Raw genomic sequence first — 15,084 nt, 5'->3', positions numbered from 1 at the left:
CATCCAGCCCTTTCAGCCTTCTCTGCTATTCTCAGTTCAATTTTCTGGCAATATTCGCATATCTCTTGATTTCTGTAGTTTCAGAAAGTGATCAGTCTTTGTTGTTTTTCATGAATACACAAAAGAATCTTCATTGCTTTCAAGTTAGAGAATTTCCAAGGTTCACCTCCCCTTGAGTGAAATGGATATTTCAAGATTAAATCCTCAAACCTGATTACCAATTAGTAGTGATTTCTAACTTGCATGCTTCTTCCAGCTGGACAAGAAAACCTTCATATAGGTAGCCATCAGCTAACTGTTCCAGAACCTGCCGGAAAACAACTGCTGCAGAAATCAAGAACAATGTGTCATTACCTGCACAACTCAACTAAATGCAGTTTGCATAGCTCATGACATATTAATTTGGATTTGCTAGCGTCTTGGCCCCTAAAAACCAATAAACACTCCAGTAAACGTTGTCGGTACTATTCCAGCACTCTAGGAGGATTGGCTGCCCCAAAACTATTTACATTAATTTAAAGTGTATCTTCCCTTGACTTTCCAGTGTTTGCAGATCGTGCACTTCCCTCTTCTGCAGCGCACCACGGACTGTTTATTCTCCTCTACAGATGCTGCCTGACTTGCTGAGATCTCCCAGCATGTTGTGCGTGTTTTGCTCAACATTTCCAGCATCTGCAGAATCGCTACAGGTTATACTGAAGTGTAGGTTTTCCTCTCAATATGCAAAGCCAGACCATGTCAGAGCGAGGTGACGCGCGCCGCAGCGGCGCGGGCACGGGGGAGGCGCGGCCCCGCGGGGTGAGTGGACGGGCGGGCGGGAGGGAGGAAGTGACGCCTCGGGGTGCTGCACGGGCAGGGTTGTTGGGCTGTTTGAAGGCGCGTGGGGCAGTGAGAGAATAGGGTCGCATCGGTTAAACGGTAAAGGACGGGGCTGGGGCGTTGGTGCCAGCAGACGCGTCGCTTTAACTTTTTAGTTTTGCCATGTGTGTTGATGGTGGGACGCGGGCCCGGCCCGGCCCTAACGCCGGTTCCCTTGCCCTCTTGCCGCCCGGGGTAGTGCGGGAGTGGAGACACCGGGACGGCCGCTTCGGTGCCCCGACGCGGCTTCATTTCCCAGTCCTTCCTTAACTCGGCTACTCCGCCTCTTGGCTCATTCTCTGAGCCACACACCCAGCTGCTCTCTGTGCTTGGCTCACCAGCTTCTCCTCTTCCCCTAACCTCACCTCGCCTCCCCGCTCCACCGTCCCACCGGCCTCTTCGACAATCCCCTCTCCCGCCCCCGCCCAACTAGACTCTGACCCTTCTGTCCTGCCCCACTGCCCACTTAGATCCACCTCCCCGCCTACTTGGCCTCTTTGATACCACCCTCCCTGCTCCTGTTTCTGCTCCACTGGGCTCTCACCCCCTTCTGCCTCTGCCCTACTGGTCTCTTTGACCACCCCCAAGCCCTGCCCCACTGGTCTCTGACCCCCCACCCCGCCTCAAAGAAGTCTATTTGCTCTACGCACTCTGGGTCTGTTACCCAGTACCAATCTCCCCAGCACTCTGGCCATATTATCCATCCCCTCAACACAATTCTGTGTCCCCTGCCTCTAATGCTACCCTGACTCTGTGCCTGATAAAGCTAACTCACTTACCTGTATCACCTGCTCTACAATTCCCTGGCGCCCCTCGGATTCTGTAGCCCTCATCTTCTGATCCATCTGCCTCTACCTCCATTAAGTACCCCCCCTCCAAACCATGCCCCGTGCTGCCATACACTACCATGACCTCCCTTCTAGGTCCACTTCTGTGCCAGTCTCCAACTCTGTTGCGCCCCCCCCCCCCCCCATCATTCAGGTGTGTCTTTGTACTTTTATGATCCCACTCCATTGTTCATCACCCACCCTTCACCTCTTTTTTTTCCTATTAATCCTATACCATTATTGCAATTAAAATAATCACTTAAATTGCATTAAACTAGATTAATTCAGTGAATGTTATAGTGTTGAATTAAAGACAAGTAAATACCTGTATGCTAATATTCAATATTTTTAAGCACAATATCCTGAAACAGTATTCTTTTAAAATTTAGTTTATTTAAGATGCCAGATAGGAATCTGTTTCTGCTATCAATACAATGGAGAAACAAATCAATAATAAAACCCATTTTACTGACAAACAATGATAGTGCATTGATCTTCTTTATGTTAGTGCAAGAAGGGATTTCAAAATGATTTGAGTAATCTCTGATGGTCCCTTAGGACTGAGGCTTATTTCCACTCTGATTTTGTGAGTTTTCAGATGATTGGTGAGGCCAGTGTTGGATCTGCAGACTTGGTGCTGATGGCCCTGTAGGTAGTTAGTGCACATAGGGCTTCCAATGCATGACTTCGCGGTTCATGCTTAAATGTTCCTCTGAGCCAGAGATTGTGGAGAGCCAATAGAAATGTTATAATTCTTCAAGAAGGCTTTGGGCATGTTCTTGAATGTTCTCTCTGTCCACTTGTTAATTTCTTCTAATCTCAGAATCTGGAACTGTTTTGGAGTCTGGTGTTGGATATGCAAATGTGTTTTGAGGAAGGTCAACTTAATTTTCCAATAATTGAATGGAACTGCAGAGAAGTCCGACTTCATTATTCTCATCAGCGTGGAAAGCTTGTAAGATGAAAGTCCAAGCAAAAACTGCAGATATTGGGAATATAAAACAAAAACAAAGTGCTGGAAATGCTTAAGAGGAACATATACAAAATGCTGGAGGAACTCAGCAGGCCAGGGAACATCTGTGGGAAAAAGTACAGTCGACATTTCGAGCCAAACCCTTGAGCAGGACTGGAGAAGAAAAACTGAGGAGTAGATTTCTCCAGTCCTGCTGAAGGGTTTTGGCCCAAAATGTTGACCATATTTTTTTTCGTAGATGCTGCATGGTCTGCTGAGTTCTTACAGCATTCTGTGTGTGTTGCCTTGATTTCCATTGTTTGGGACATGCTTAGGAGTTAAGGTTACATCCATGAGAATGTAGTAGTGTGTTTTGAAGATTACTTTGTTGTTTCTAAGGTTAGCCATCAAATTTACTTCACGAATATTGCTGCTAAAATTACGTTGTTGGTAGGCCATTGGCCATTTATTTGTGGATATTGAATAGATACAATCAATATTGTGATTGAAGTATCTTGTGGATTGGGCATATGGGGGGGGGGTGTGAAGAAACAGGACTGGAATAGAGGAACTTGTTATGTTGTTATTTTTCTTATTAGCTATTTATTATTGAAAGCCAAGTTGAAGTATTTGTGGAATGATAATGTTTTTGATAATTGAAAATACCGAATTACGCTAAGCAGTGATAATTGGGCAGACATCCTCTTCACTGAGCTAAAACAAAAATGACTAATTCAGCTGTAATCACTGATGAAAATACCTAATACTGTTGTGTATTTAAAAAAAACCTGCAATTCACTTGTGCCCAAGTTTTCTTTCCACTGTACACACTACAAATAATAACAATCAAATGGATAATTGATTGTGAGAACTCTGGAAAGATATGCGTACATGCCTTGAAACACCATTGTACAATCATAACTCTTATCAATAATATCACCGTATACATCAGTTTACACCTTTATTTGATCTCATGGCTTTAGCACTTGATTTGTACACAGCACAAACTTCATTTCATAAATGCTTTTGTGGGAACCATTAGCTTGATTCGTAGTAGTGTGTTCCTAGAGTCTGCTAGTCAGTCATATCTTGAAGTTGAAATATTAATGCCAACATTATAGTCATCACACAGTGGTGGTACTCTAAATATTTTCTAATGTTCACTGTTACTATTTAACATTCCCAACCTATGAACAGTTTATGCAGTCTAGAGTTTGCTTTAATGGGTCATAATGAATTGTATTAAAAAGTCCAATTATCTGTAACATCCAGTTCTCTCTATTACTTTATTATCCTTCAGTGATGATGGTCACAGAATTTTCAAAGTTGTGGACAGGGAGAAGAGACATAAAGGTCACTGTGTTACAAAAATAACGGAAAAAGATGAATAAGGAGATAATGTTCATGGATCGTTCTGAAATCTGATCGCGGAGAGGAAAACTGTTCTTAAAATGCCATTACCACATTGCTATTTGTAGGACTATCCTTTGTATAAAGTTCCTTCCGTTTTCTTACTTTGCAGTAGTGGCTGCATTTTAAAAGTACTTTATTGCTTTCAAAGTACTTTGAGATGTCCTGACAATTAGAAAGATGTGACGTAAAGTAAGGCTTCCTTTAATTTCAGTGCCACATTTACATTTTGATTCTGCTTCCAACTGAAGCAATTGAGAATATGATCCTCTCATTTTTTTAACAAAATACTCTTATGTTGTGAGTACATTGTGGCAGTACCTAAGCAGCGTGGGGTTATTCACAACTCAAACAAAATAGTTAGGATGCAGGCCATGGGCCAGAAACCATGCTGGAATGAGTTTTCAGCCCAGCAATGTTCAAACCTTTTTTTTAAAATACCTTTTTTATTTGTTCTAATGAAATCAAGCTATTTCAGATGTAGAGGAAATAGCATACTGTTTTGGGTATTGGAGCTCATGTCATAAAACTTTAAGGAATACATGCAACCATATTATGAACTGCAAAAAGCATTTAAAGACTCAATTATGCTCAAATGTGTACTTGCAATGTACATTCAAGGAGAAGTGGGTAAATAAGAGCATCAGTTGATCAAGAAATTTTACAGTTGGCATCTTTTAAAATTTGGATTCAGTTATAAACTCTAAAGTGAATACAAATAAATATAAAACAAAGCTGTTTGGTTAGTATGGTTGAAAGTGTGAGGTCATGTGATGAAACTTCTGGATGCTTCCAATCTGAGTTGCAAAGCATTTGAATATTTTCTTTTGATTTCCAGCCAGCTTTTGGGTGAAATTATGAGTTCTACACTTCAGAAATGTTCTTGTAGCACTAGATTAAAAATACAAATATGGGCAAAACTCTTCTGTTTGAAACTAAATACCCGTTGTTCAGTATCCTGGGTGGAGAGATGGAAGCGGGGGAGGGGGGGGGGGGTCAGTTTTGTGATGTGATGAGTAAGGTTTATCAAAAAAGGTAAGCCAGCATAAGAGAATGGAATCCTGGGGCCTTTCAGTAATTGAGTGATTTCTGTTTTCTACTAGCCTGGAGGCTCAGGCACCGAGGGATCTAGAAACAATCATTCTTTCCAAACAGATGTGAAATAGAAGCATAAAAATGATTTAAATGGAAACATAAATATTTGAAAATAAAACATCTAAAAAGTTGCTCTTGTTTACTGATGTGATCTACTGATTGACAATAAATTATTTCATATTGTGATGTTTTTGTTTTACTATATGATACCTTCACTAACCTTTGCACTTCTTTGCATTGCAGTGATATTTAGATGCTTGTTCAGATGTAGGTTGTTGCACTTGTTCTTTGTTAAGCAGTAAAACTGACAATGCTTGCAAATATATTGAAACTCACGTTATAACTTTTTGTCTTTAAAGATAATGGGACGTGGTACTAATTTTGGCAAGCGGTACCTGAAGGCCTTTGTTAGTGGTTTCTTTGTTGCTGTTCCAGTTACTGTGACATTTCTGGATCGTGTTGCCTCCATTGCAAGAGTGGAGGGTGCTTCAATGCAGGTACAGTACACAAAGTTTTTCAAGCAACAAGAATCAGGAAACAGTTACAAACCAATGAAATTTAGACATTTGCTTTGAGTAATTACTGATTATTAATTTATTTGCTGTGTAGTACACACAGAAAAGCTCTGTGATTCAGCTCATTCTACCTAATAGCAATTATGCGATTGTTTCCCTGCATTGTATCTGCCAGACCTAGCCATGAAGCACATAGGAACATAATGTGTTTTAGTTATTTTAATAGAGGAGCCAAGAGAAATAAAATCTCTGTTGAGGCTGTCAGTTATAATTGAAATTGTGGAAATGACAAAAAAGTTTGGTATGTGTATAAATGAATAAGTATTTGATTAATGTTCCACTAATATTCTGTATGTACTCCGTTCATTTGATATTTTCTACAGTTTTAATCTGATATTGTGGCATATTTTATCACTCCTGTATCTGTTCTGATATACTTTACAAACAGATAGCATTATTGCTGTCCTTTTAACTAGTATGGATCCCCCAGGACAAATTGATGACAGTTCCATCTTTGGCACTAAGGTTGCTCCCTGCAAAAATCCCATCACGTTGGTTATGTAGCAGAAGGAGAGGGATGAGAATTGATCAGTGCAAAGCTGTCCATAAAAATGTAGACAAAAAACTTTAAATGTCATTGACATTTAGAAACATTTAAATAACTATGAATTGACTAACACTTGGACCCTTGCACCTATTCTTGTCCATTCACATCAATAAACGTGCTGCTCTTGTGTCTGAGAAGGAGGAATGTGAAACATTAGATAAAATATAGACTACAACAGTGGAGCACAGGAACAGGCTTTTAGTCCCATAATGCCTCTGCTGAACGTGATGCCAAATTAAACCAATCTAATCTGACTGCACGTTATCCATTCTCTCACTAAGAGACTGAAAACATTTTGACACTTCTAAAATTTTTCTGCTAGTCATCAGCTGTCCGCATGAATTGGCCAAGATTAAATATTCTAACAACAAATCTCTGATCAGGTGGACAAAAAGCTCTTCAAACTTAACTGGAGAAGTCCATTTGTCCTCTTATGCCTGCTTTGCTCTTCAGTAATATAATGGTGTTTTATAAATTCTGCACTAAACTTTCACCATAAATATTTAAAAGGAAGAGTCAATGTCTTGAATATTCTCAGCATTTGAACCTCTGTGGTCCTCTTAATTCCAAAGATTCACTATCCTTGCCGTGAAGAAATTTCTTCCCAAGCAGGTTTGAAGGACAAGTTTGTTATTTTGAGACTGTAACTACCGATTCTGGACACTATAGCCAGAATAAACATTATCCCTGCATCTATTTTGTTAATCCCATTAGAATTTGCATAGTTTGTAATGAGATCACTAATCATTCTTCTTAACAAACACAAAACCTTTAATTCCAATCACAAACTTGAGAAAATCTGCAGATGCTGGAAATCCAAAGCAACACACACAAAATGCCGGAGGATCTCAGAAGGCCAGGCAGCATCTATCAAAAAGAGTAGTCAATGTTTTATGCCGAGACCCTTCATCAGGACTGGAAAGAAAGGGGAGAAGTCAGAGTAAGAAGGTGGAATGGGGAGGAAGAAGTACAAGGCGGTAAGTGATAGGTGAAACCAGGAGAAGGGGAGGGTGTGATTGGTGAAAGAGATAAAGGACTGGAGAAGGGAGAAACTGAGAGGAGAGGACAGAATCTTTTTTGTATCAGTCTTCACTGTGGAAGACACTAGCAGTTTGTCAGATATTGAAGGGTGTGAGGGGAGAGAAGTGAGTGCAGTTACTAACACAAGGGAGAAAGTGCTCAAAAAGCTGAAAGACCTCAGGATCAGATGAACTCCACCATAGAGTTCTGAAAGAGGTAGTGGTAGAGAGTCATTGGGCTCTGGCATGGTGCCAGAGGACTGGAAACTTGCAAATGTCACACTTTAAGAAAGGAGGAAGGCAGCAGAAAAGAAATTATAGACCAGTTAGCCTGACCTCAGTGGTTGGGAAGATGTTGGAGTCAGTTGTTAAGGATGAGGTTATGGAGTACTTGGTGACACAGGACAAGATAGGATAAAGTCAGCATGGTTTTCTTAAGGTTAAAAACTTGCTTGACAATTCATGCAGTTAAAATGATGATTTTACTAATATTTTTATATATATTTCAAAATATCCCTAATTTTTTTAACTAAGAAGTTTTTCGATCAGGTTGACCCTATTACAGGCAGTCCCTGAGTTACGAACGTCCAACTTACGGACAACTCGTACTTATGAACTGAGGAAGGAGTACGCCATCCGCCATTTTAAGTCGTTGGCGTTGTCACTGTGTTGAGTGTTTAACTTTGTATTTCGCTGAAAATTTTCTCAGTAAGATTCACCCTGACCCTGCCTCCCCCCCCCCCCAATTCCGGTTGGCTGGTGGTGCAGTCAGATCAGCACCGGGCTAGAGAATGGAGGTTCCCGAGTTCGATTTAGTGACAGACTGCTCCCGTGCCAGGTTGATGTCAATCCAGTGACTCCTGTACCATCTGTGCTGGGTTGATGTCGAGCTCGCAACTCCAACTCGTAAAAAAAACATTGACACCTCCAGTTTAAATTCCCATGCGGAATATTGTGGAGGATCAAATACCCAAACCCAGCACAGACCCCACTTGTCCCATTTAACCTGTCTCAGTGCGGTGCAGTTCAGCACCCGGGGAATTCAGTGCTGTGGTCCTTAGGACCCAGCGGACCTCGGGAGCCAGTGCAGGCCAGGACCTGCCGCCCGCAGTGTTTCTGTTCCATTGACAGGAAGCAATCGCGATTGAAAATAAAGTGGAACCACTCTTTTCTATTAGTGTATACCTCAGATAAATACTATGTGGACATTTGTGACATATATGATTATATGATATATATGTACAATGTCTGAAATACATCTTATAGAAATGTTTGTTTGATGATGAACTTCAATAAAAAAAATTACAAAAAAGAAAATAAAGTGGAAATAATAAAACGTTTGGAAAGAGGTGAAACACCATCGGTCATTGGAAAAGTGTTAGACTACAGTCGGTCAACGATCGGAACAATTTTAAAGGATAGCTGATTAAAGTGAGAATAATGGAGCATGTGAAGTGCCTTGCCCCGATGAAAGCTACAGTTATTACTAAGCAATGCAGTGGTTTAATTATTGGAACACATACGTTTCTTAAGTGTTTTATATGCATAGAAAGGTAAAATATATACTATATACTAAGACAAACGTTTGACTAACTGACGCTAAATAATACTGGATGTACTTGTTCCGACTTATGTACAAATCCGACTTAAAGACGGACTCAGGAATGGAACCCGTACGTAACTCGGAGACTGTCTGTATTTCATCATCTATAGGGAGAAGCGCTGTCGACGTTTCGGGATTTCAAATCTCTTACTATCTTTCCTTTCGGTTAGTCCTGACGAAGGGTCTCGGCCTGAAACGTCGACAGTGATCAAATCTCTTACTATCTTTCCTTTCGGTTAGTCCTGACGAAGGGTCTCGGCCCGAAACATCGACAGCGCTTCTCCCTATAGATGCTGCCTGGCCTGCTGTGTTCTACCAGCATTTTGTGTGTGTTGTTGTTTGAATTTCCAGCAAATGCAGATTTCCTCGTGTTTGGTCTGTATTTCATCTTTTGTTTGGAATAATAAAAGACCAGGAATTGGTAAATATAATTTACAAAAATTAAAAAAAAGATGGAGGTCTTGCTTTGCCTAATTTAAGAATGTATTATTAGGCTGTCAATATACGTTATATGTGTTTTTGGTTATATTGGGCTGATAGAGATGAACGACCGCCTTGGGCTGATTTGGAATTGAATGCTGTGAAACAGTTTCACTTAACCTCGTTATTAGGAGCTTTTTTACCTGTACAACTGGCCAAAATTACTAATTTAAATTCATATCCTGTGATTAAGCAGTCATTACGAATTTGGTTCCAGTTTCGTAACTTTTTAAATCTTAAAATATTTAAACTTTTTAGTTTAATTTATCAAAATTATTTATTTAAACCTTCATTAAGTGACAAACTTGTGGAATTCTTTGAGGAAATTACACGTAGGATAGATAAAGGGGATTCAGTAGATATTGTATACAGGTGTCCCCCGTTTTTTGAACGTTCGCTTTATGACACCTCGCTGTTATGAAAAACCTACATTAGTTACCTGTTTTCGCTATCAGAAGGTGTTTTCACTGTTATGAAAAAAGGCAGCGTGCGCCCCGAGCAGCCAAGCTCCTCCCCCAGAATTGCATTCTAGCTGGCATTGCATAAACACGTGCCTGTGAGAATCTGTGCTTTATGTCGATTTATTTTGTGCATTCGTTAGCAAGATGAGTTCTAAGGTATCAGAAAAGCTTAAAAGAGTGTGTAAGGGTGTTACACTTAGCGTAAAACTAAACATAATTAAGCGTTTCGATCGTGGTGAACAAAGTAAGGACATAGTGAGTTTGGCTAATGGTTTGTGGAAGTTGATGAAGATGATGTTGAAGAGGTTTTGGCATCTCCTGACCAAGAACTGAGAGATGAAGAGCTGATGAAGAGGAAAGGATAACAATTGAAGCTGAACGCAGTAGTGAATGGCGCGAAAGTGAAGTCGTCCAGGAACTGAACCTGAAGCAATTGCGTGAGATTTTCGCTGCGATTGACAACGCTGCAAAGATTGCAGAAAAGTATGACTTTAGTTTTGAAAGGGTACGTAGGTTTAGGGCATATTTGCAGTATGGTTTGAGTGCTTACAGAGAACTATATGATAGAAAAATGCGCGAGGCTAAGCAGTCAAGCATACTGTTGTATTTCAAGCCTTCCACATCAGCCACAGCAGACGACGAAAATCCACCTTCGACAGCAAGGCAGGCAGACAAAGAAGAACCTGCCTGCCCTGATGGAAACAGACAACGATGAGATGACACCCCAGTCTCCCACTACCCCAACCTCCGACGACTCAACCTAACACACCATCATCAGTGTGCTCACTGACTTCTCGATTCTGGTAAGTGAAACTACACTGCACATACATTATTTCTACTTTGTATAGGCTGTGTATTTTTATATGTTATTTGGTAGCTTCATAGCTTAAAGGTTACTGGAAAGAGTGTTCCTGCCGGGAGCGCTTGTGCCGTGTGTTTCTGCCGGGAGCGCTTGTGTGAGATTTTTGCTGCGGTGGACAGTGCTGCAATAATTGCAGCAAAGTATTCCTACATTATATAGGCTGTGTATTTATCAGATCATTCCTGCTTTTAGACCCCAAGACCATAAGACAAAGGAGCAGAAGTCAGCTATTCGGCCCATCGAGTCTGCTCCGCCATTTCATCATGAGCTGATCCAATTTCCCCTTTAGTTCCATTCCCCCGCCTTCTCACCATAATCTTTGATGCCCTGACTACTCAAATACCTATCAATCTCTGCCTTAAATACACCCAATGACTTGGCCTCCACTGCTGCCCGTGGCAACAAATTCCACAGATTCACCACCCTCTGGCTAAAAAAAGTTTTTTGCATCTCTGTTCTGAATTGGTGTCCTGCAATCCTCAAGTCATGTCCTCTCGTACTAGACTCCCCCACCATGGGAAACAACTTTGCCACATCCGCTCTGTCCATGCCTTTCAACATTCGAAATGTTTCTATGAGGTCCCCCCTCATTCTTCTAAACTCCAAGGAGTACAGTCCAAGAGCAGTCAAACGTTCCTCATATGTTAACCCTCTCATTCCTGGAATCATTCTAGTGAAACTTCTCTGAACCCTCTCCAATGTCAGCACATCCTTTCTTAAATAAGGAGCCCAAAACTGCACACAGTATTCCAAGTGATGTCTTACCAGTGCCTTATAGAGCCTCAACATCACATCCCTGCTCCTATACTCTATTCCTCTAGAAATGAGTGCCAACATTGCATTCGCCTTCTTCACCACCAACTCAACCTGGAGGTTAACCTTAAGGGTATCTTGCACGAGGACTCCCAAGTCCCGTTGCATTTCAGAACTTTGAATTCTCTCCCTATTTAAATAATAGACAATAGACAATAGGTGCAGAAGTAGACCATTCGGCCCTTTGAGCCTGCACCGCCATTTTGAGATCATGGCTGATCAACTACTATCAATACCTGGTTCCTGCCTTGTCCCCATATCCCTTGATTCCCCTATCCATAAGATACCAATCTAGCTCCTTCTTGAAAGCATCCAGAGAATTGACCTCCACTACCTTCTGAGGCAGTGCATTCCAGACCCTCACAACTCTCTGGGAGAAGAAGTTTTTCCTTAACTCTGTCCTAAATGACCTACCCCTTATTCTCAAACCATGCCCTCTGGTACTGGACTCTCCCAGCATCTGGAACATATTTCCTGCCTCTATCTTGTCCAATCCCTTAATAATCTTATATGTTTCAATCAGATCCCCTCTCAATCTCCTTAATTCCAGTGTGTACAAGCCCAGTCTCTCTAACCTCTCTGCGTAAGACAGTCCAGACATCCCAGAAATTAACCTCGTGAATCTACGCTGCACTTCCTCTACAGCCAGGATGTCCTTCCTTAACCCTGGAGACCAAAACTGTACACAATACTCCAGATGTGGTCTCACCAGGGCTCTGTACAAATGCAAGAGGATTTCCTTGCTCTTGTACTCAATTCCCTTTGTAATAAAGGCCAACATTCCATTAGCCTTCTTCACTGCCTGCTGCACTTGCTCATTCACCTTCAGTGACTGATGAACAAGGACTCCGAGATCTCTTTGTATTTCTCCCTTACCCAACTCTACACCGTTCAGATAATAATCTGCCTTCCTGTTCTTGCTCCCAAAGTGGATAACCTCACACTTACTCACATTAAACGCCATCTGCCAAGTATCTGCTCACTCACCCAGCCTATCCAAGTCACCCTGAATTCTCCTAACATCCTCATCACATGTCACACTGCCACCCAGCTTAGTATCATCAGCAAATTTGCTGATGTTATTTTCTATGCCTTCATCCAAATCGTTAACGTAAATGGTAAACAGCTGTGGTCCCAATACCGAGCCCTGTGGCACCCCACTAGTCACCACCTGCCATTCCGAGAAACACCTATTCACCGCTACCCTTTGCTTTCTATCTGCCAACCAGTTTTCTATCCATGTCAATGCCTTCCCCCCGATGCCCTGAGCTTTGATTTTACCCACCAATCTTCTATGTGGGACCTTATCAAATGCCTTCTGAAAATCGAGGTACACTGCATCCACTGGATCTCCCCCGTCTAAATTCCTGGTTACATCCTCGAAAAACTCCAATAGATTAGTCAAGCATGATTTACCCTTGGTAAATCCATGCTGGCTCGGCCCAATCCTATCACTGCTATCTAGATATGCCACTATTTCATCCTTAATAATGGACTCTAGCATCTTTCCCACCACCGATGTTAGGCTGACAGGACGATAGTTCTCTGTTTTCTCCCTCCCTCCTTTCTTAAAAAGTGGGATAACATTAGCCATTCTCCAATCCTCAGGAACTGATCCTGAATCTAAGGAACATTGGAAAATGATTACCAATGCATCCACAATTTCCAGGGCCACCTCCTTTAGTACCCTAGGGTGCAGACCATCTGGACCTGGGGATTTGTCAGCCTTCATTCCCATCAGTCTTCTCATCACCGTTTCCTTCCGAATGTCAATCTGTTTCATTTCCTCTGTTACCCTATGTCCTTGGCCCATCCATACATCTGGGAGATTGCTTGTGTCTTCCTTAGTGAAAACAGATCTAAAGTACTCATTAAATTCTCCTGCCATTTCTCTGTTTCCCATAACAATTTCACCCAATTCATTCTTCAAGGGCCCAACATTGTTCTTAACTATCTTCTTTCTCTTCACATACCTAAAAAAGCTTTTGCTATCTTCCTTTATGTTCCTGGCTAGCTTGTATTCGTACCTCATTTTTTCTCCCCGTATTGTCTTTTTAGTTAAGTTCTGTTGTTCCTTAAAAACTTCCCAATCATCTGTCCTCCCACTCACCTTAGCTCTGTCATATTTCCTTTTTTTTTAATGCTATGCAATCTCTGACTTCCTTTGTCAACCACTGTGGCCCCTTTCCCCCCTTTGAATCCTTCCTTCTCTGGGGGATGAACTGATTTTGCACCTTGTGCATTATTCCCAAGAATACCTGCCATTGCTGTTCCACTGTCTTTTCTGCTAGGCTATCCGTCCAGTCAACTTTGGCCAGGTCCTCCCTCATGGCTCCATAGTTTCCCCTGTTCATCTGCAACATTGACACCTCCGATCTGCCCTTATCCTTCTCAAATTGCAGATAAAAGCTTATCATATTATGATCACTACCTCCTAATAGCTCCTTTACTGCAAGATCGCTTATCAAATCCTGTTCATTACGTAACACTAGATCCAGAATAGTCTTGTCCGTGGTCGGCTCTCGTACAAGCTGTTCCAAGAATGCATCCCGTAGGCACTCTACAAACTCCCTATCCTGTGGTCCAGCACCAACCTGATTCTCCCAGTTCACCTGCATGTTGAAATCCCCCATAACTACTGCGACATTACCTTTGCCACATGCCAATGTTAACTCCCTAATCAACTTGCACCCAATATCCATGCCACTGTTTGGTGGCCTGTAGACAACACCCATTTGGGTCCTTTTGCCCTTACTGTTCCTCAGTTCTATCCACACAGACTCTTCTTCTCCTGACCCTATGTCCCCCCTTGCAAAGGACTGAATCTCATTCCTCACCAACAGGGCCACCCCACCCCCTCTGCCCACATTTCTGTCCCTACGATAGCACGTATACCCTTGTACATTCAATTGCCAGGTCTGATCTCCCTGCAGCCATGTCTCCGTTATCCCAACAACATCATAGTTACCCATTCGCACCTGGGCTTCAAGCTCATCCACCTTATTCCTGACACTTCGTGCATTCAGATATAGAATTTTTAACCCATTTCTCCTCTCTCTGTTTGAATCGCTGCCTATTGTGCTTAACCCAGCTCCCCGAACTCCCATCGGGCTATACGCCCCTTGAATGTTGTTGTCCTTCCTAAATTTACTTATTCTTTCTGCACATTTAACTCCATGTTCCGTCAGACCATCCCTCTGTACGTGTGTCCTCCTTATCACTTGTTCCGCCTCACCTTTCTCTACTACACACTTAATATTCCGGAACCGTGTAGTCCCCACCTGTCCTTTATTCTTCATCTCGCTATCCTCTCTCACATTCTGGATCCCTGCCCCCTGCAAATTTAGTTGAAACCCCCTGGAGAAGCACTAGCAAACTTTCCTGCAAGAATGTTAGTACCGCTCCAGTTTAGGTGTAAACCGTCCCGTCAGAACAGATCCCACCTTCCCTGGAACAAAGCCCAATTATCTAAAAACCTGAAGCCCTCCCTCCTGCACCATCCTCTCAGCCACGTATTAATCTTTATAATCCTTCTGTTCCTCGCCTCACTCGCACGTGGCACAGGTAGCAATCCTGAGATTG

At 42.1% G+C, this 15,084-nt stretch overlaps 1 protein-coding gene across 5 annotated transcripts in view; it reads left to right on the top strand.

Annotated features, from left to right (window-relative positions):
* Positions 1-655: 655 nt before the first annotated feature.
* immp2l (inner mitochondrial membrane peptidase subunit 2) overlaps positions 656-15,084 on the top strand; it is a 505,123-nt gene continuing 490,694 nt past the window's right edge. The window contains exons 1-2 of one of the 5 annotated variants that reach the window (XM_073059451.1): positions 656-798; positions 5,502-5,639. In XM_073059451.1, the coding sequence (XP_072915552.1) occupies positions 721-798; positions 5,502-5,639 (216 nt within the window). In that variant the 5' untranslated portion in view covers positions 656-720. Of the gene's footprint in view, positions 799-820; positions 919-5,501; positions 5,640-15,084 lie in introns of those variants that run through there. The other 4 variants (XM_073059450.1, XM_073059446.1, XM_073059448.1 and 1 more) reach the window with 4 other exon arrangements.

The sequence above is a fragment of the Hemitrygon akajei genome, chromosome 10, assembly GCF_048418815.1.
Source record: "Hemitrygon akajei chromosome 10, sHemAka1.3, whole genome shotgun sequence".
Lineage (NCBI taxonomy): Eukaryota > Metazoa > Chordata > Chondrichthyes > Myliobatiformes > Dasyatidae > Hemitrygon > Hemitrygon akajei.
The sequence above is the reverse complement of the archived record's forward strand: the minus strand, read 5'-3'. Positions and strand labels throughout refer to the sequence as shown.